Here is a 21121-nt window from a genome sequence, read left to right on the forward strand (position 1 = left end):
GTCTTTTTCATCTTTGTGTTCAAGAATTTCATTTGAACTTATTTCTCTGAAGGTCTGTCTGCTTTAGCGGGGAAGCCTATGATAGATTCTAGAAACTAAAGGAGGGGCAAGAAGACTGAAAAAGGCTCTTCTGCATCAGGTTGTGTTCTGCATCTAGGAAGGCTTGCTTTATCCTCTCTGTGAAGCAAGATTTGATTATTCAGAGGGGCTTTTGTGAAATCATGGATTTCATTTGGGCCAGATTTAATTCTCAGCTTTCTTTTGTAAGTCTTTGAATAATTATGAAAATAACAGTAGATGCGAGTTATGAAATTATGTTTGTCAGAGATAGCCTTAATATTTTCATGCTTCTTTTTGCTTTCAAGTTAAGTTTTGAAGGAAAAATAATAGGGAATCGCTGCAGATGGTGACTGCAGCCATGAAATTAAAAGATGCTTACTCTTTGGAAGAAAAGTTATGACCAACCTAGATAGCATATTCAAAAGCAGAGACATTACTTTGCCAGCAAAGGTCCATCTAGTCAAGGCTGTGGTTTTCCCAGTGGTCATGTATGGATGTGAGAGTTGGACTGTGAAGAAAGCTGAGTGCTGAAGAATTGATGCTTTTGAACTGTGGTGTTGGAGAAGACTCTTGAGAGTCTCTTGGACTGCAGGAAGATCCAACCAGTCCATCCTAAAGGAGATCAGTCCTGGGATTTCTTTGGAAGGAATGATGCTAAAGCTGAAACTCCAGTACTTTGGCCACCTCATGCGAAGAGTTGACTCCCTGGAAAAGACTCTGATGCTGGGAGGGATTGGGGGCAGGAGGAGAAGGGGATGACAGAGGATGAGATGGCTGGATGGCATCACTGACTCGATGGACGTGAGTCTGAGTGAACTCCGGGAGTTGGTGATGGACAGGGAGGCCTGGCGTGCTGCAATTCATGGGGTCACGGAGTCGGACACGACTGAGCAACTGAACTGAACTGAACTGATGCCTTATTTTAAACATTAACTTTTTTGTCTGTGCCACATGGTGAGGCTTGTGGGATCTTAGTTCCCAACCAGGGGTTGAACCCCGGCCCTAGGCAGTGAAAGTTCAGAGCCCTAACCACAGGACTGCTGGGGAATTCCCATAAATATTTTTTAAGAGTCAAACTTCTTGGTTGGCTAAAGTATAGATTGTCCTTTAACACAATTTCACATGGATAGTGAGGTCTCTTACTGGTGTTATAATTAAATTTCAAGAAAGTGGTGACATTTGAATCACTAATATTTATCAGTAATGTAAAGATAAAGTCTGATTGGCTTGAATTCCCATTTATAAAGTGATTGACAGTCTCTTTGGCCTAAACTAATGTTCCTTTCCCCTCTTTAGTCTAAAGCACTTAGAGTCTCCACACCACTTACCGGTGTGAGGTACATTAAGGACAACAGCCCTTGTGTGACTCCAGTTTCTACAGCTACACATAGCTTGAGTCGCCTTCACACCATGCTCACGGGCCTCAGGAATGCACCGAGTGAGAGACTGGAACAGACCCTAAGGTTAGTCTGAGCCCTTCCTGCCTTCTAAGATTTGGTTGTCGACTGTCTTCCAATGTTTTGTTTTAATGTTTTGCCATTTGTGCCTTAATTCACCCATTGATAATTTTACATCAGTGTTAATGCTCAGTTCTGTTGTTAGTCCTTAGAGGACAGAAAAGGTATGAATAGAAAATGATCCTTTTTTCTCAGTATCTTAGTCCATTTGGGCTGCTATACAGAATATGGTAGACTGAGTATTGGTGGCTTAGAAACAACAGAAATTAATTTCTAACAGTTTTAAAGGCTGGAAGTCCAGGATCAAGATGCTAACAGTCAGTGCCTGGTTCGGAGACAGCTGTGTTTTTGCTGTGTCCTCACGTAGCAGAAGGAAGAAGGGAGCTCGTTTGCGTTTTCTTTATAGGGGCTCTAATCCCATTCATGAGGACCACCCCCCTCATGACCTAATCACCTCCCAAATTCCCCACCTCTGTACATTAACCTTGGGGATTAGATTTCAATACATGAAATTGAGGTGGGAGTAGGGAGGGGAGCAACTGTAATGTTCAGTTTGTAGCTCTCAGATTTTTTTTAAACATAGTTCAGGAGACAGTAACTAATAACACTAGATATTGTAGAATAAAACACGAACCTATCTATTATCAGTTATTCTATCTTAAGATTTCAAGGAAAGAGGGATCAGTAAACATGGGCATCTGTCAAAGAACTTCAGAATGAGGATTGAATCTGAGCAAATTTCTGAAGGGTGGGTCACATTTGAAAAGATAGCCAGTTAGATTCACAGCCAATGTAAAACCAATGTAACTTTTCTAAGTTCTGTAAAACACCTTTAGCTTGGAAAGGAAGTCAGCTGCCTTTAGTTCCTTTGATCTGTCTGATACTAGTAAGAATATCAGGGAACTTTAGTGAAAAACACAATAGACTGAATTTCATTACCTGTGCATAATTTTTAGCAAATTTATTTGACAAAATTACCTCCAAGACTGCTTCTATTCCTAAACATTTATGATTTAATGACATAGACCCTATGGGAGACCATTTAATTTCTGGCAGTATAGTATAAGAAAGCCCTGTATAAGCATATAGTAATTTCCCACTCATAGCCACACATATTAAATACCAAGGCTGATCAGTTTTCCTGTACATTTTTATGACGTCTACTTTATTCATAAACTCGATTGTGATTGACACCCACTAGGCTTTTTCTGTATGACCTCTTCCTAAGTCATATTGCTCAGATGAATCTTGTTTACCTAGAATTCAGAAGCATTTTTAAATACATTTTAGAAGGCTATCAACCTCTGTGTCTTCCAGATCTCCTTGCAGTCTCTAGGTGTAACAGCTTCTTTAATCTTAAATACCATTAGTGGGGTTAAATATTGCCAGTGGATACTAGGTAGAACAAAAGAGTCCTGTTTTTGTAACCTCTGTGTGTATTCATAAATAAAATTCTGCTTACATATGATATTCAGTAGCCATTAGTATCAGGACTATAATTGATTTTTACTTCCTTTGTAACTTTCTAAACTTGCTGCATTTCTACAGTGACTATATATGTTTATGATCAAGATAAAAACATAGTTATTACAAAAACCCACATGGTGATCATTTATATTATGCTTCTGAATTGAACATATAGTGCCTTTCAAGTAAAACTAGAAAAATCAATGAAATAATCTTCATTTTGGAGGAAAAAATGTAGCATGCCAGTAATGATTTATATGCCTTTGTTTTAGTATAGATCACATAACCCTTCATTCTGTTTCCTTCCAGGAGTCCTTAGTAAGAGTTGTGCTGCTATCTGGGGAAAGAGTTGAGGGCAGTTTTGTGTGTCAACAGTGATTGCAGACGTGTAGGGTAGGTGGGGGCCAGTCACGTGCATCAAATGGGCACTGGTCAGAGTTGCTCCATGGAATCAATATTTTTCATTCAAATGGTAATACTAACAGCTTTGATAAGGAAGTATGGGATTGCCTGGATTAATTGGGATGTGTATAGTTTCTGCTCAAAGTATTTGATATTTACAGGTTAAAATTACTCTGAAACTCCAGAGTTGTAAACAGTTTATCACTTTGTGACTTGGCAAGACCCTTAAATCAGATAATTTCTTCTTCTTTTTTTAGGTCATGTTCCAGAGATCCAACCCAGGCTATTGCCAACAGATTGAAAGAAATGTATGAGATATATTCTCAGCATTTCCAGTCAGAGGAGGATGGCAGTAATTGTGCTAAAGGTAAGGCTTAATATTACCCATATTGTTCTCATTTTTGAAATTTAACTATTAATATGTGGATTTCTTTTTTGGAAACCGACTTAGAAATTGACTCTAGTCTGAGGGCCACAATACGGATATCCAACTTTTCTGTCAACCAACCGATTTCTGGGCTAATCTCAATAAGAGAGAAATTTTAGATTGATAATCTTTATTATGTTGGACTTCTGGCACTTAAAAAATCTTTAATTTTCATTTGTAGACTGGATATTAAGTATAGAACTATAGTGATTCCTCATAATATTAAAACAAGGACCGAAGATATAGCTGTTACCTGCCCAGGCTTGTTGTTGGAGTTGTTTGATGTCATGAAGTATGAGGACCAAATAGGAGTGCAGTAGCAAGCCAGTTACATACCTCTTAGCATAGAGCTGCTCTATTCGGAATTAAAAAAAAAAAAAGTGTGATCTTGATGGAATGCTATTACAGTTTTTATGTACAAATTTTATTTCCAATTTTAGAAAAACTTCAGTGTTACCACGAAGAAAATGTTAAGGAATCTTAGGGACGGTTGAAATAGTAGCTCTGGGAAGTACGTACATATATATGAAGTGTTGGGGTTGGTTTTTAAATTGTATTCTGTGGGTAGGGGATGGGATAGACCCTCATTTTCCACAATACTTACGTTCTTTGCATGTGACTTTTGTGTGTTTTTTTTTTATTATTATTTATTCAGATATTGCCAGCAAACATTTTCGTTTTGCAGAGATGCTTTACTATAAAGTATTAGAATCTGTTATTGAGCAGGAACAAAAAAGACTGGGAGACATGGATTTATCTGTGAGTAAATAACCAATGTACTGAGCAGCACAATAAATTGTAGTTCCCTTTCGGCCCAACCCACCAAGAAAACAGCCGCTATTGAAAAAATAATATATGACTTTGAGGGAATAAGACTGTCGTCTAAGGAGACTTGTGTTCTGAGCCTCTCATCTCCGGTTGCCCCCTTAGTGTCTCTCATTGCAGCAGGCTGTGTGTTATCGCTTAGAGATTCTGTGGGTAATGAGACTCCTTAGTCAAGGTTAACACATTCAGACTTAGCCTTAATTGAGGTTTTTAAATAACATGGAGTTTTAATTCAAGCCTTGTATAGAATAAATTGAGTATTGACTATATAGGAATTTAACATAAATATTCAACCATTGATCTTTGACTAAGGTATTTTTTCTAGATTGTGGAAGTAATGCTTGCTTTTAATGACCTCAATAAAGATAATTTAAAAATAAATTAACTTTAAATAACATTTTAATGAAAACTGTAAAATTGACAAATAATGGTTCTGACTCCTTATAACTATCTACACTACTTTTATTCTGAATAAAAATATGGCTGCGTATACAATGGAATGTTAACCATAAAATAGGATGAAATTCTGCCATTTGCATGGTGTGGATGGACCTAGAGAATACTAAGTGAAATAATGTCACTTACATATGTAATCTTAAAAATGTGCAAAACAGAAACAGACTCACTGGTACAGAAAACAAACTTGTGGTTACCGAAGGGGAGAGGGAAGTAGGAAGGGATAAATTAGGACTATGGGATTAACTATTACAACTGCTATATACAAAACAGATAAGCAACAGGATATTCTGTATAGCACAGCAAATTATAGCCATGGTCTTATAATAGCTTATTTCTAGAGTGTGATCTGCAAAAATACTGAATCATTACACTGTACACCTGAAACTAACATAACATTGTAAATCAACTGAACATCAATAAAAATAGTATATGGTTGTAGACATTTAAAAGGCTGTTTTAGGACAGTTTTTCTATTTTTTAACTTTTGAGACATACAGAAGAGTATAAAAATGCTCCTACCTGTTGACGCTCTGTTTTCTTATAGGGCATTCTGGAGCAAGATGCATTCCACAGATCGCTCTTGGCGTGCTGCCTTGAGGTCGTCACTTTTTCTTATAAGCCTCCTGGGAATTTTCCATTTATTACGGAAATATTCGACGTGCCACTTTATCATTTTTACAAGGTATTTTTGAAAATCTGATACTGATGAGGAAATTGTAGAACAGAGTAACATTTTGTCGTTAGTCATCTAATCCATTTTAATATGGAAGTACATTTCTTCTGTTTTTAACTACATATTTAATAATTTGCACTCTAAATGGGGAGCAAAGAATAGGAGAGTCTTAAGAACTATATAAATTCTTTTAATGTGTATAGACCTATTTTGTATAAAAGTTTCATACAGTTCCTCCATAGAATACTTTCTTTTTATAAAGTAAGAAAGTTTATAAAAAGTAGCAAATTATCACTAGCTAATCATGATAGCAACCTTTTTAATTTTATGAAAATTAAATGAAAGTGTATTTCAGAAAAGAACTTTTCACATGTCATATAGAGGCACACAGTCACAGCACTGATTTGCTTTCCCTCTTGATATTGATTTAGTATACAAACTCATCTTAATTCTCATACACTAGTCAAAACTAATTTTTATAGTGGCATAGACTGTTCCATTTTTAAATACATTTTGAGTCATGTTTCTTAATCTCAATAACAGAGCATGTTTTTTAATTGAAAGATTTTTGAAATGTATTACCGTACAAAAGATTTTGATGGTTCATACCTGTAGTTTAAATAATTATTTATTTAGGTAATGAAGAGCAGCTGTTTCAAAATAGTATTCTTTAACCTTAATTTTTTGTGAATTGACTTCTGTTTCTATAAATATGTAAAAAATATTGAAATATGTTTGCCACCTGAATAATTTTCTTGTTAAAAGTTATTACTAAACAAACCAAGACATTTTTAAACATTTCAGGTAATAGAAGTATTCATTAGAGCAGAAGATGGCCTTTGTAGAGAGGTGGTAAAACACCTTAATCAGATTGAAGAACAAATCTTGGATCATTTAGCTTGGAAACCAGAGTCTCCGCTCTGGGACAGAATTAGAGACAATGAAAACAGAGTTCCCACATGCGAAGAGGTTTGTGAAAAGATCTTAACATCTTTCTGTGACAAAAAGCCTACCAACGTCTATCCTATTCATAATTCTCTTTCACTGATCACAGTTAAACTTAGCATCTTGCTCATAAGTGTGGGAGGGTAACAGCTGGGTGTAATTTGGTACAGTCACCTCTGTATCTATGAGGAAACAAGAGTCAAATGATTAGTGCCTGCCCCAAGGTTTAGTGACAGATTAAGAATTCAGTGTTCTGTCTTGATTTTCTAAACAAGTTTCTATACTTTAAAATGGTTGATTGTCTCATTCTCCAAATGAGTAATGAAGGTTAATTTGTATTTAGTATCCAGTTACTAGGTTTGAATTTTTTAAACCTGCCAGACTTTTTTTTAAAGATTTACTTATTATTTTGTTTGGCTGTGCTGGGTCTTCATTGCTGCACTTGGGCTCTCTGGTTGCTGCAAGTAGGGGCTGCTCTCTAGTTGCAGTGTGCAGGCTTCTCATTGGGTGAGTTCTCTTGTTGCAGAGCACGGGCTCCAGGGTGCACGGGCTTCAGTAATTGCTCGGGGGCATGTGGGATCTTCCTGGACCAGGGATCGAGTCATGTTCCCTGTATTGGCAGGCAGATTCCTATCCACTGCACCACCAAGAAAGTCCCAGAATTTTTTTTAACTTCAGTATGAAAGTGAAAAAGATAGGTGATTTTATTTAGGTGAAAAAACTGATGAGCCAAGATAATTTCCCTTTGGCTTAGATTATTTTTTGGTGTTTTAAAAAAAAAAAACTTTTTTGAATAATGGTATTTTGTGTAAACATTTCTTAATAGGTCATGCCACCTCAGAACCTGGAAAGAGCAGATGAAATTTGTATTGCTGGCTCCCCTCTGACTCCCAGAAGGGTGAGTGAAGTCCGTGCTGATACTGGAGGACTCGGAAGAAGTAAGTTTAAAATACTAGGGGAAGTATTTTGGGGATTTAAATTCCATCCAAAACTACAAGTGAAGTTAGTAGGGTATATATTCTATATATAGAAGAAAATAATCCGTGGATTATAGTGTCACATGGATCAGTTAAAGAGCACAGGAAAATGTATGATAAGTATCTTTTTAAAATAGATAGAATGCTATATATTGATGTGATTCCTATTTTTTAAGTATATTTTTTCCTATAAACACACAAAAGGGCTGAAATGGAAAAACCAAACCATAAATGATTATTGTTGGGTAATAGAATTCCAGGTTATTTCTATGAAGTTTTTAAGATGAATATGTATTACTTCTAAAATCAGAAGAAACAGAAAAAGGTTTCTTAAAGATGGAGTCTATGATGTAATTAGGTATAGATGAGCCAGTGAGTTGAGAGGACTGAATGGCCTGAGTGTGTTCAGTTTTTCATTTTTTTGACTATGCCTTGCTGCTTGTGGGATCTTAGTTCCCTGACCAAGTATTGACCCTGGCAGTGAAATCTCCAAGTCCCAACCCCGGATCACAGGGAATTCCCAGGCACGTTTAGCTTTGACTCTTGTCAGTTGAGCAGTGCTACCTACCCTGGTTAACATCACAGCATTGCTGGCCCCGAGGTGCAGCAAAGGGAATTTTTGCTGTTCATCTGGTTACAGTTTCAGGTCAGTTCAGTCGCTCAGTCGTGTCCGACTCTTTGCAACCCCATGAATCGCAGCACGCCAGGCCTCCCTGTCCATCACCAACTCCCGGAGTTCACTCAGACTCACGTCCATCGAGTCGATGATGCCATCCAGCCATCTCATCCTCTGTTGTCCCCCTTCTCCTCCTGCCCCCAATCCCTCCCAGCATCAGAGTCTTTTCCAATGAGTCAATTCTAGACAGCTCTTTATAACAGTTGCCAAGTGCAACACATACTTCAGATAAAACTACTTTTTTAAAAGCAATTCTGTAAATCCAGAGAGTTCTAAATCGTTAGATGCTATTAGAAAGATATTATTTCTAGATCAACATTTTAATGTAATTGATAAGCACTGGCTATAGAAGATCAGTTTTAAAATCAGAAATCACTCTATGTCAGTGTATAGTCAATGGATATGAATCATCTGTATGAAAATGTCCTCATTTTTTAAAGAGGAGGTATAATGGCTTAACTTTTTCTGCTTGTTATTCACTTTAAACTTCATTTTTTGTACTTATCACTTTTCCATATTCATGCTGCTAAGCTGCTGCTAAGTCGCTTCAGTCGTGTCGGACTCTGTGCAACCCCATAGACGGCAGCCCACCAGGCTCCCCTGTCCCTGGGATTCTCCAGGCAAGAACACTGGAGTGGGCTGCCATTTCCTTCTCCAATGCATGAAAGTGAAAAGTCAAAGTTAAGTCGCTCAGTCGTGTCTGACTCTTAGTGACCCCATGGACTGCAGCCTACCAGGTTCCTCCGTCCATGGGATTTTCCAGGCAAGAGTACTGGAGTGGGTTGCCATTGCCTTCTCCACCATATTCATGAGGTCTTTTAATATTTTACAAGATAATGATCATAATTTGAAACACAAAAAACTGTATTGAAGTATAGTTGATTTACAATATTGTGTTAATTTCTGCTATCTAGCAAAGTGACTCAGTTATACATGTATATATATTCTTTTTTCATATTCTTTTCTATTATAGTTTAGCACAGGATATTGAATATAGTTCCCTGTGCTATACAATAGAACTATTTTGTTTATCCAGAGATAATGATCATAATTAATGTATTCTTCTTAACTCTGCAACTTTGTTCCAGATGTAAATCTAGTTAATTTGTTTCCTTTTGTATCATCAAGAAATTGAAATGTTAAGTCACAGTCTGTCAGAAATACTCCTGTCAATCCTCTTATGTCCTCCCTGCTGCTGCTAAGTCACTTCAGTCGTGTCTGACTCTGTGCGACCCCATAGACGGCCTCCCACCAGGCTCCCCTGTCCCTGGGATTCTCCAGGCAAGAATACTGGAGTGGGTTGCCATTTCCTTCTCCAATCCATGAAAGTGAAAAGTGAAAGTGAAGTCGCTCAGTCGTGTCTGACCCTCAGTGACCCATGGACTGTAGCCTACCAGGCTCCTTTGTCCATGGGATTTTCCAGGCAGGAGTACTGGAGTGGGTTGCCATTGCCTTCTCCGTATGTCCTCCCTACATATATTTTAATACTTAAAACCCACTCATGTGCAGTTTTTACAGCTAGACATGGAAAAGAGAAAGGGATGCTTCTCAAAAATTCAGATTGGTGTGGATTCAAACTTAACAATAGACGAAGCTACAGTGGTTAACAGAGTTTCTGTTTGGGATGTTGAAAAAGTTTTGGGGAAAGATGGTGGTGGTAGTGGTGGTCTGCACAGTAAGTGAAAGTCACTTAGTCATGTCCAACTCTTTGCGACCCCATAGACTATACAGTCCATGGGATTCTCCAAGTCAGAATACTGGAGTGGGCAGCTATACCCTTCTCCAGGGGATCTTCCCAACCCAGGGATCGAACCGAGGTCTCCCGCATCGCGGGCGGATTCTCTACCAGCTGAGCCACTAGGGAAGTCCAAGAATCCTGGAGTTGGTAGCCTATCCCTTCTCCAGTGAATCTTCCCAACCCAGGAATCGAACTGGGGTCTCCTGCATTGCAGGCAGGTTCTTTACAAGCTGAGCTATCAGCAAAACCCTCTGTGAATGTGATACCACTAGATTGTATACTTAAAAATGGATAAAATGCCAAATTACATGTATTTTATCACAACTTAAAAAAAAAGTGATGTAATATACCCCAAACCATTGAACTGTACAATCTAAGTGGGTGAAATATATGTGAATCATATCTCAGTAAGGTTGTTTAAAGAATAGTAAACTAAGCTGGTTGCTGCTGCTGCTGCTAAGTCGCTTCAGTCGTGTCCAACTCTGTGCGACCCCATAGATGGCAGCCCACCAGGCTCCCCCATCCCTGGGATTCTCCAGGCAAGAACACTGGAGTGGGTTGCCATTTCCTTCTCCAATGCAGGAAAGTGAAAAGTGAAAGGGAAGTTGCTCAGTCGTGTCTGACTCTAGCGACTCCATGGACTGCAGCCCACCAGGCTCCTCTGTCCATGGGATTTTCCAGGCAAGAGTACTGGAGTGGGGTGCCATTGCCTTGTCTAAAACATGTATGTCCATTCTTACTGAATAACATTATTGTATTTTAGTAACTTTCTACATGTAAAAAATGACAGTGATGAAAATGCATAAAATGGAGAGTAAATGCCCCAAATGTTACCATAGTAATTTCAAGTCCATCAAGTCTTCATATCAAGTAGTAGCTTTACAGTGAAATCGTGTTATCTGAGTGTTAGGTAGAAACTGAATATGGTAGAAAAATAGTTATTCAAAATGCCCCTAAATCATCCAGACCTCATGGGAGTGGAGGGAAAAGTCTTGTTTGATTTAGCAAAAGATGTAGTGAAAAAAGCAACAGTGTGAGACAAATAGAGAAAAATCCTTCCTTTAAATTTTGCTCTTGGTAGTATTCAGTTCGGAGAAGGCAATGGCAACCCACTCCAGTACTCTTGCCTGGAAAATCCCATGGATGGAGGGGCCTAGTGGGCTGCAGTCCATGGGGTCACTAGGAGTTAGACATGACTGAGAGACTTCACTTTCACTTTTCACTTTTCATGCATTGGAGAAGGAAATGGCAACCCACTCCAGTGTTCTTGCCTGGAGAATCCCAGGGATGGCAGAGCCTGGTGGGCTGCCATCTATGGGGTCGCACAGAGTCGGACACGACTGAAGTGACTTAGCAGCAGCAGTAGCAGTATTCAGTTGAATTTTCATTCATTGAATTTAGCTATGATGTGACGCCTGTTATTTTTGTTTTTCAGTTATAACATATTTCAAACAGTTGTGAGCATAATACCTTGGATGGAAGTCAGATGTGTCTCCTTGAGTTAAGTGGTTCAATCTTTTCTTTTCTCTGACCCTAGGCATATCGTCTCCAACCACACTGTATGATAGGTACAGCTCCCCAACAGCCAGTTCTACCAGGAGGCGGCTATTTGTGGAGAATGACAGCCCCACTGATGGAGGGACCCCCGGGCGCACTCCCCCGCAGCCTCTAGTCAATGCTGTCCCCGTGCAGAATGTAGCTGGGGAGGCTGTATCTGTCACACCGGTTCCTGGACAGACCTTGGTCACCATGGCAACAGCCACCGTCACAGCCAACAACGGACAAACAGTGACCATTCCTGTACAAGGTAACAAAGGCAGAGTTGGATATTGAGTTCTTTCTCTGGCATTTATTACTTGAGATTTGGCTGGAATGATGATACAAGACAAGCACGGACTGGGAAAGGGGTTGGGAGAGGAAAAATGGGAAACCTCTGCCCAGAGAATCTGGTATTAACAACATTTTCTTTGTGCTTTTTTTTTCTTTGAAACAAACTTTAGGTATTGCCAATGAGAATGGAGGAATAACATTCTTCCCAGTCCAAGTCAATGTTGGGGGGCAGGCGCAAGCTGTGACCGGCTCCATCCAGCCGCTCAGTGCTCAGGCCCTGGCTGGAAGCTTAAGCTCGCAACAGGTGACAGGAACAACCTTGCAAGTCCCTGGTCAGGTGGCCATTCAACAGATTTCCCCTGGTGGACCACAGCAGAAACAAGGCCTACCTTTAACCAGCAGCAGTATCAGACCCAGGAAGACAAGCTCTTTATCGCTTTTCTTTAGGAAGGTAATTTTTCACTTACCCTCACCAGGTCTAGAACTCGGCAAATACAAGGGTTAGATAAAGTTTGAGATATAATATTTTTGTTTATCTACTAGGTTTATCACTTAGCAGGTGTCCGCCTTCGGGATCTTTGTGCTAAATTGGATATTTCAGATGAACTGAGGAAAAAAATCTGGACCTGCTTTGAATTCTCCATAATTCAGTGTCCTGAACTTATGATGGACAGACATCTGGACCAGTTGTTAATGTGTGCCATTTATGTGATGGCAAAGGTGAGTACCACTGGGAATATAAAAGGAAAAAGCTGCTACTTCCTCATTCTTAGAACACTTTTAAGAGCTTTACTAAGGTAAAATTCACATACTGGATAACCCACCCATTTAAACTACACAGTCAGTGGATTTTAGTTCAGATACGTGTGACGAGCACCGCAGTCAGCTTAGAATAGCATGCTCCATTGTATGAACATATGACGCTTTATCATCAGTTGATGGACATTTAGATTGTTTTTACTTTAGGGCTATTATAAATAATGCTGCTAATGAACACATGTATACAAGTTTCTGCATGGACATTTTTTCATTTCTCTTCTGTATATACCTTGGAGCATATTGCTGGGTCACGTGGTAAACTCCATTTTTAACTGCTTGAGGAACTGCCAGACTGTTTTCCAAAGTCACTGCACCATTTTACAGTTCCACAGATAAAATAATTTATTGAGGTGAAACTCACATAACATTATGCATTTTAAAACAAATGGTCCATTAAAGTTTTAAAATCGATAACTTTTTTCTTCTTTTTCAAGGTTTGGCTAGTCTAAATTGCTTGACATTCTTGATGAATTTTAGAATCAAATTGTCTATTCTTCTAACAAAGAAGTCAGGTGGGGTTCAATAGAGATTATGTTGAATCTGTAGATTAGTTTGAGGAGTATTGTTATCTTAACCATATTTTACCTCCTGATTAATGAACATTTCGGGCCTATGCTTTTCTTTGTGGGTAGTTTATTGCTGAATGATTCTTTTTTCCTGGTTACAAGTCTATTCAGATTGTCTATTCCTTCTAGAATCAGTTTTGGTAGTGTGTATCTTCCAAGGAATTTGTTTTCTCCAGGCTTTCTAATTTGTTGGCACCATTGTTTATAATATTCCTTTTAGTTCTTTTTATTCTTTGTCAGTAGTAATTTGACAGTCTTCTTTAAAAATTTTGGTCAGTCTAGCTGAAAATTTTGTTGGTTTTGTCAAAGAACCACTTTCTGATTTATTATTATATGCTCTAATCTTTACTATTCCCTTCTTTCTGCTTGCTTTTGTTCTTTTTGTTTTCTCAAGCTCTCTTGAGGCTTATTTATATTTTTTGTTTTCCTGGCTGTGCCACGTGGCTTGTGGAATCTTAGTTCTCTGATCAGGGATTGAAGCCAGGCTTTTGGCAGTGAAAGTGCCAAGTCCCAACCACTGAACCACCAGGGATTCCCTAGGCTGTGTTTGCTTTTTTTTTTTTAGTGTCTTAAGATGGATGGATAGGTAATCTTTCTTTTTTCTTACTATGGGCATTAAGAGCTATAGATTTCCCTCTAGGCACTGCTTTAGCTGTATCTCATAAATTAGGGTATGTTGTGTCTTTATTTCACTCATCTCAAAGCATTCTCTAATGTCTTTTGACTTACTGGTTATCTAGGTGTGTTGTTTAATTTCCATGTATTTGTGAGTTTCTCAAATTTCTGTTAATTTCTAGTTTCAATCCACTGTGCTTCCAAAACACACTTTGTATTAGTTACTTTAATCCTTTTAAATTTATTGAAGTTTTGTAGCCTAGCATACAGTCTATCCTGGACAATGTTCAGTGTGCACTTGGGAAGAATATATATTCGTTGTTGGGTGTTACATCTGTTACATCTATAGATGTAAGGTTTTTTAGTTGTTGTTTTTTTTTTCTTAATAGTGTTAAAGTGTTTCTTTGTTGATCTTCTGTCTAGTTGATCAATCCATTATTGCCAGTGGGGTATTGAACTCTGTAAATATTATTGAATTGTCTATTTCTCTATTAATTTCTGTCAGTTTTACTTCATGTATTTTGATGCTCTGTTATTAGGTGTATGTATGTTTTTAATTGTTAGATCTTTCTAATGGATTGACCCCTCATAATTATGAAATGTCCCTCTTTATCGCGAGTAACTTTTTTGTTTTAAAGTCTGTTTTATAGTGTGATCTTTGTATAGCTAGTCAGCTTTTTTGAGTTGCTGTTTGCATGATATGTCTTCTTTCCATCCTTTTCTTTTAAATCTGTTTGCTGTAACCTAAAGTGTGTTTTTTGTATATGGAGTATATAGTTGGATCTCTTTTTTTAAGTAATGTGACAATTTCTTCCTCTGACTGTGTTAATACATTCACATCTAACATTGTTGTAACTGGATTTATGTCTGGCACTTTACTTTTTTTGTCTCCTGTCTTTTAGATCCTCTCCTTCACTGCTTTCATTTCCATGTGCATTCAGTAAATACTTTGTAATGTGGCATTTTAATTTCAGTATTGAGTTTTAAACTTTTTTTTACTAGTGGTTTCTTTACGGTTTTCTATATTTTTGTTTTTGCCCTATCTGCCTTTTTTTGGTCCCATCTTTATTGAGATATAACATCACATTTCTTCACATATATATTGGCAATATCTAATCCCTTAAATCTATTTCTCACTTCCACTGTATACTGGTAAGGGATTTGATTTAGGTCATACCCTGAATGGTCTAGTGGGTTTCCCTACTTTCTTCAATTTAAGTCTGAAATATATCCACAAATTTTAACAAATTCCAAGTAGGACAAATGCAAAGAGCTCCATACCCAGACACATAGTAAAAAAGTTGAAAGCCAAAGAAAGGGAGAATCTTGAAAGCCTCAAGAAAAAAGCAACTTTTTGCTTACTAGGAAACTCTAATCAAGTAACAGATAACTTCTCATTAGAAACTATGGAAGCTATGAAACAGTGAACAAAGTAAAATCTAAGAATCCAGTATGTAACAAAATTATCTCTTGTAAATGAAGGTGAAAGGAATACAGTCTCAGCTAAACATAAAGACAGAAAACTTGAACCATCTTACATGAAAATACTAAAGCAAGTTCTTCAAGCTAAAAGTAAGTGACCCCACACAGTAATTCAACTACACATGAAAAAACAAAGAGCAGTGGTAAAAATAATTATGCAACTGGAAAGAATACATAATGTGTATTTCTTCTTAACTGATTTTTTTAATTGTATAAAACAATTCTATGTATTCTTGCCACCTCTTCTTAATATCTTAGACAGTGCCTGATGCACTATGGATGGAGGTTCATGACATTGTACAGGAGACAGGGATCAAGACAATCCCCAAGAAAAAGAAATGCAAAAAAGCAAAATAGCTGTCTGAGGAGGCCTTACAAATAGCTGTGAAAGAAGAGAAGCAAAAAGCAAAGGAGAAAAGGAAAGACATTCCCATTTGAATGCAGAGTTCCAAAGAATAGCAAGGAGAGATAAGAAAGCCTTATCAATGATCAGTGCAAAGAAATAGAGGAAAACAATAGAATGGGAAAGACTAGAGATCTTTTCAAGAAAATTAGAGATACCAAGGGAACATTTCATGCAAAGATGGGCTCAATAAAGGACAGAAATGGTATGGACCTAACAGAAGCAGAAGATATTAAGAAGAGGTGGCAAGAATACATAGAAGAACTGTACACAAAAGATCTTGGTATGATCACTCACCTAGAGCCAGAAATTCTGGAATGTGAAGTCAAGTGGGCCTTAGGAAGCATCACTACAAACAAAGCTAGTGGAGGTGATGGAATTCCAGTTGAACTATTCCAAATCCTAAAGATGATGTTGTGAAAGTGCTGCACTCAATATGCCAACAAATTTGGGAAACTCAGCAGTGGCCACAGGACTGGAAAAGGTCAGTTTTCATCCCAATCCCAAAGAAAGGCAAGGCCAAAGAATGCTCAAACTACCGCACAATTGCACTCATCTCATACGCTAGTAATGCTCAAAAGTCTCCAAGCCAGGCTTCAGCAGTACATGAACCGTGAACTTCCAGATGTTCAAGCTGGTTTTAGAAAAGGCTGAGGAACCAGACATCAAATTGCCAACGTCTGTTGGATCATCGAAAAAGGAAGAGAGTTCCAGAAAAACATCTATTTCTGCTTTATTGACTATGCCAAAGCCTTTGACTGTGTGGATCACAATACACTGTGGAAAATTCTTCAAGAGATGGGAAGAATACCAGACCACCTGACGTGCCTCCTGAGAAATCTGTACACAGGTCAGGAAGAAACAGAACTGGACATGGAACAACAGACTGGTTCCAAATAGGAAAAAGAGTACATCAAGGCTGTATATTGTCACCCTGCTTATTTAACTTATATGCAGAGTACATCATGAGAAACGGTGGGCTGGATGAAGCACAAGCTGGAATCAAGATTTCCGGGAGAAGTATCAATAACCTGATATGCAGATGACACCATCCTTCTGGCAGAAAGTGAAGAAGAACTAAAGAGCCTCTTGATGAAAGTGAAAGAGTGAAAAAGTTGGCTTAAAACTCAACATTCAGAAAACTAAGATCATGGCATCTGGTCCCAGCACTTCATGGCAAATAGATGGGGAAACAGTGGAAACAGTGGCAGACTGTTTTTTTGGGCTCCCAATCACGGCAGATGGTGACTGCAGCCATGAAATTAAAAGGCGCTTACTCCTTGGAAGTAAAGTTATGACCAACCTAGACAGCATATTAAAATGCAGAGACATTACTTTGCCAACAAAGGTCTGTCTGGTCAAGGCTATGGTTTTTCCAGTAGTCATGCATGGAGAGTTGGACTGTAAAGAAAGCTGAGCACCAAAGAATTGATGCTTTTGAACTGTGGTGTTGGAGGAGACTCTTGAGAGTCCCTTGGACTACAAGATCCAACCAGTCCATCCTAAAGGAGATCAGTCCTGAATATTGAATGGAAGGACTGATGCTGAAGCTGATACTCCCAAAACTTTGGCCACCTGATGTGAAGAAGTGACTCATTTGAAAAGACCCTGATGCTGGAAAAGATTGAAGGTGGGAGAAGGGGATGACAGAGGATGAGATGGTTGGATGGCATCACTGACTCAATGGACATGAGTTTGAGTAAACTCCGGAAACTGGTGATGGACAGGGAGGCCTGGCGAGTTGCAGTCCATGAGGTCGCAAAGAGTCAGACATGACTGAGCAAGTGAACTGAGACTTAATGTTTTTTAGATAAATTTGGAAGGTTTCAGCCTTGGAACATTTCTCCCTGCTGCACCACTCTGGCACCGCCGTTATGTCACCTTGACGTGCTTAATGGTATGCCCTGTTTCTCTGAAGCACTTTTAATTTCTCTTCATTCTGTCCTCTGTTCTGTGAACAGTTCCATCTCAGGTTTGTTAAACTTTTCCTTTGCCAGTTTAAATCTAGTTTTTCATTCCTCTAATGAATTTTCTGTCACTATGGTTTATTCTAGGTCTTGATTCAGATACCATGTATTCCCTCTGTTGTTACTGAATTAGTAGATTTACTTGAATATATATTTCTTCATTTGTTGTATGCTTTTTAGAGACATTTCCAGAGACTTTAAATGGTTGTTTTTTAATACGATTTTCACCAGTGTCACTGGGGAGCAGGTTCATGGATCATCTCATACTATATGTTAGAAGTCAAATTCACTCTCAGTGTACCCTTATTCTTTGCCAGGTCACAAAAGAAGACAAGTCCTTCCAGAATATTATGCGTTGCTATAGGACTCAGCCACAGGCCCGGAGCCAGGTAACTACGTTTTCTCTCAGGGCTGAAAATAAAGATGAAAGTCTTTTTGATGCATATAAAAAAATTAACTACAGGTGATTCTGTAGCCTCTTCTCCAGGATAAAAAATAGGACTCTATTTTAATCTTATTTAATTATTGACAGCCACACATCGTGATTAGTTTCAGTTTAGTTTAAGTTCTCTTTTCTCCCAAAGTTTTGATGTAAAATATTTGATTCCTTTTTAATTCAGATAATTACAAGATAGGTGTAAATTAGGAAGCTGCTGTTTGGATTCTATGTCACCTTGAATTCAGTCTGGTTTAGGACACACAGTGCTGACATTTAACCAAAATAGCAGTAAGTGAAAGTGTAAAACCCATTTTACCTTAATGCTATATACTTGTCTCGAAGAGATAGGTAGGTAAGATCTTTGTATCTGACTTAGGATGACTTGATTTCACAATTAGATATTATTGCTGCTCTGTAGTATTGTAGGCAGCACTTGGAAGTTGAAGCCTGACAGGCCCTGATACATAACCTTGGCTGCATTTACAAACCTCCCCTGAGTAGGACAGCTACTGTAGGGAACTGAGAGAATGAAATAACATGTTAAAGTTGTATACTCTAGGATGTGCTCAATAGATATTGTTCTATTGCCTTCTCATGCTCTGTTTAAAGGTGTATAGAAGTGTTTTGATAAAAGGGAAAAGGAGAAGAAGAAATTCTGGCAGCAGTGACAGCAGAAGTCATCAGAATTCTCCGACAGAACTAAACAAAGACAGAAGTAAGTGGGATCTTTATGAATGTATACAACTAAATTAGGAGCTCCTCTTATTTTTTAGGTCTAGGACTAAATAATTACTAAAATTACTGTTGTAGAAACTGTGAGAACAGTTTATTCCAACAAAAGATTTGTTGGAACAATAAACTAAATTCTAAATTTAGTAGCAAAGTTGTCCTTTATTTCATGGTTTTGAGACACATTGTGCATAAACATTTTTCTTTAGGGGTACTAGAAAAGGTTAGAGAAGACAGGCATTTGTTGACCTGAGTTCCAAAAAAATGTGGCATGTCAACAGAAACCATGCTATGGAAATACCATCCTTAATTGCTGGTTTATACCACTTAATGCAGGGCTCAGTCCTAGAAAACTGGTGTCAATTAATGAATACTTGCTACAATTAATGAATACTTGGTGTCAATTAATCAAGCCCTTGCTACATTAATAGCATGATAGTAGTTAGTGGGGCTTCCCAGGTAGCTCAGTGGTAAAGAATCCACCTGCCAATGCAGGAAAGCAGGAGATATGGGTTCGACCCTTGGGGTGGGAAGATCCCCTGGAACATGGCAACCCACTCAAGTATTCTTGCTGGGATAATCCCATGAACAGAGGAGCCTGGTGGGCTACATCCCATGGATTCGCAGAGAGTCAGACATGACTGGACATGCACACACACACAGTTAGTACTAAATACCTTGTCTGTGCTTTGCTGCTCGGGGTAGAGGGCCCATTTGCTGCCATTTAACAAGGAGAGTGGGTAGCTGTTCACCCTCCTCTTCCTGAATTTTCTTTTTAAAAGCAACCTGCACCAGCAGTCTCCCTGTTTAACACCTTCTGTTCTACCCGGTACAGCCAGCAGAGACTCCAGTCCTGTCATGAGGTCCAGCAGCACCTTGCCAGTCCCACAGCCGAGCAGCGCCCCTCCTACCCCGACTCGCCTCACGGGGGCCAACAGTGACGTGGAGGAGGAAGAGAGGGGAGACCTCATCCAGTTCTACAACAACATCTATATCAAACAGATTAAAACGTTTGCCATGAAGTACTCACAGGCAAATGCGGTAAGTTTGAGGAGGATTATTTCATACTTTTTTTTCACTTGTGAGGAATGAGAAATCACGTGTTTTTGAGCTACTTCTGTGTAAATTAGTTTGACAAATAATTATTTTGTTAAGTAAAATAAAACTGAGAAAGTCTTTAACAGAAATAATTTGCTTAATGAACATAACTTCTACTGTTATGAAGGGTTAAACATGAATAAGATTGCATTTGGACTCCCTGCAAAGTATAGTCATATGAGACGGACTGCATAAGTTCAAATTACCCAAAATGTGCCAGCTCTGCTGACCTCGCAAATTATTTAACTTTCTCTGTGCCTATTATTTCCTTGTATATAAAATGGGAATAGAAATAGTCCTTTGCTTATAGGGTTGTTGTGAGGATTAAATGACATAATATATTAAAAATGTTTAAAACAGTGGCACAAAGAAAGCACTTAACCGATTCCTATTGTACGGTTTTCTTTAGGTTTAATTTTTGCCACAAATACATCACTATCTACCATTCATAAAGCATTTAGTTTATTATACCTCTTCACTGATTCAGCAAGAATAATTGGTTAGGAATTTTGTTAACCGTAGATTTTTTTTTTTTTTTAAACAGATGGATGCCCCTCCACTCTCTCCCTATCCATTTGTAAGAACAGGCTCTCCTCGCCGAATACAGTTGTCTCAGAACCATCCTGTCTACATTTCCCCGCATAAAAATGAAGCGATGCTTTCTCCTCGAGAAAAGATTTTCTACTACTTCAGCAACAGTCCTTCAAAGGTGAGCCTAATGTAAAACTTGGCCTTTACCAGCCCCACACTTGGGATTCTAAGGGTTGTTCGGAAACCTTCAGCACGCACACGAGTGATGGGATCCGCGAAGGAAGAGCGACCAGTAGTCCCACAGCAGCAGGAAACAAGGGTTTAGGGGAAAACTTTCAAGTTGGAAACAGGGTAAGGGGTTTAAATTTCCATTCCTCTCTTTTCCTATTTGTGCATCTGAACATTCTGCTATAAATCTGGAATTTTATTTTTTTGTCCCATTTGTAAAACTTTAAAATTCCAAATTTCTGTTAGGGAAAGAAAATCCAGATCCCTTGACGGATTACTCGGTGCCTGTCTCTGGGACAGGAACTGTC

The 21121-nt window shown here is 38.5% G+C and overlaps 1 protein-coding gene across 4 annotated transcripts in view; it reads left to right on the forward strand.

Moving 5' to 3' along the window:
- Window positions 1-21121, forward strand: part of RBL2 (RB transcriptional corepressor like 2) — a 51587-nt gene that overhangs the window by 21603 nt on the left and 8863 nt on the right. For all 4 annotated transcript variants that reach the window (XM_055553678.1, XM_055553677.1, XM_055553676.1 and 1 more), the window contains 13 exons: window positions 1357-1523; window positions 3644-3753; window positions 4469-4572; window positions 5642-5779; window positions 6575-6739; window positions 7542-7653; window positions 11644-11913; window positions 12107-12387; window positions 12480-12656; window positions 18106-18177; window positions 18837-18942; window positions 19792-19997; window positions 20599-20763. In XM_055553678.1, coding sequence (XP_055409653.1) covers window positions 1357-1523; window positions 3644-3753; window positions 4469-4572; window positions 5642-5779; window positions 6575-6739; window positions 7542-7653; window positions 11644-11913; window positions 12107-12387; window positions 12480-12656; window positions 18106-18177; window positions 18837-18942; window positions 19792-19997; window positions 20599-20763 — 2073 coding nt within the window. The remainder of the gene's footprint in view (window positions 1-1356; window positions 1524-3643; window positions 3754-4468; window positions 4573-5641; window positions 5780-6574; window positions 6740-7541; window positions 7654-11643; window positions 11914-12106; window positions 12388-12479; window positions 12657-18105; window positions 18178-18836; window positions 18943-19791; window positions 19998-20598; window positions 20764-21121) is intronic.

Source organism: Bubalus kerabau, chromosome 17, assembly GCF_029407905.1.
Source record: "Bubalus kerabau isolate K-KA32 ecotype Philippines breed swamp buffalo chromosome 17, PCC_UOA_SB_1v2, whole genome shotgun sequence".
In the NCBI taxonomy this organism is placed as follows: domain Eukaryota; kingdom Metazoa; phylum Chordata; class Mammalia; order Artiodactyla; family Bovidae; genus Bubalus; species Bubalus kerabau.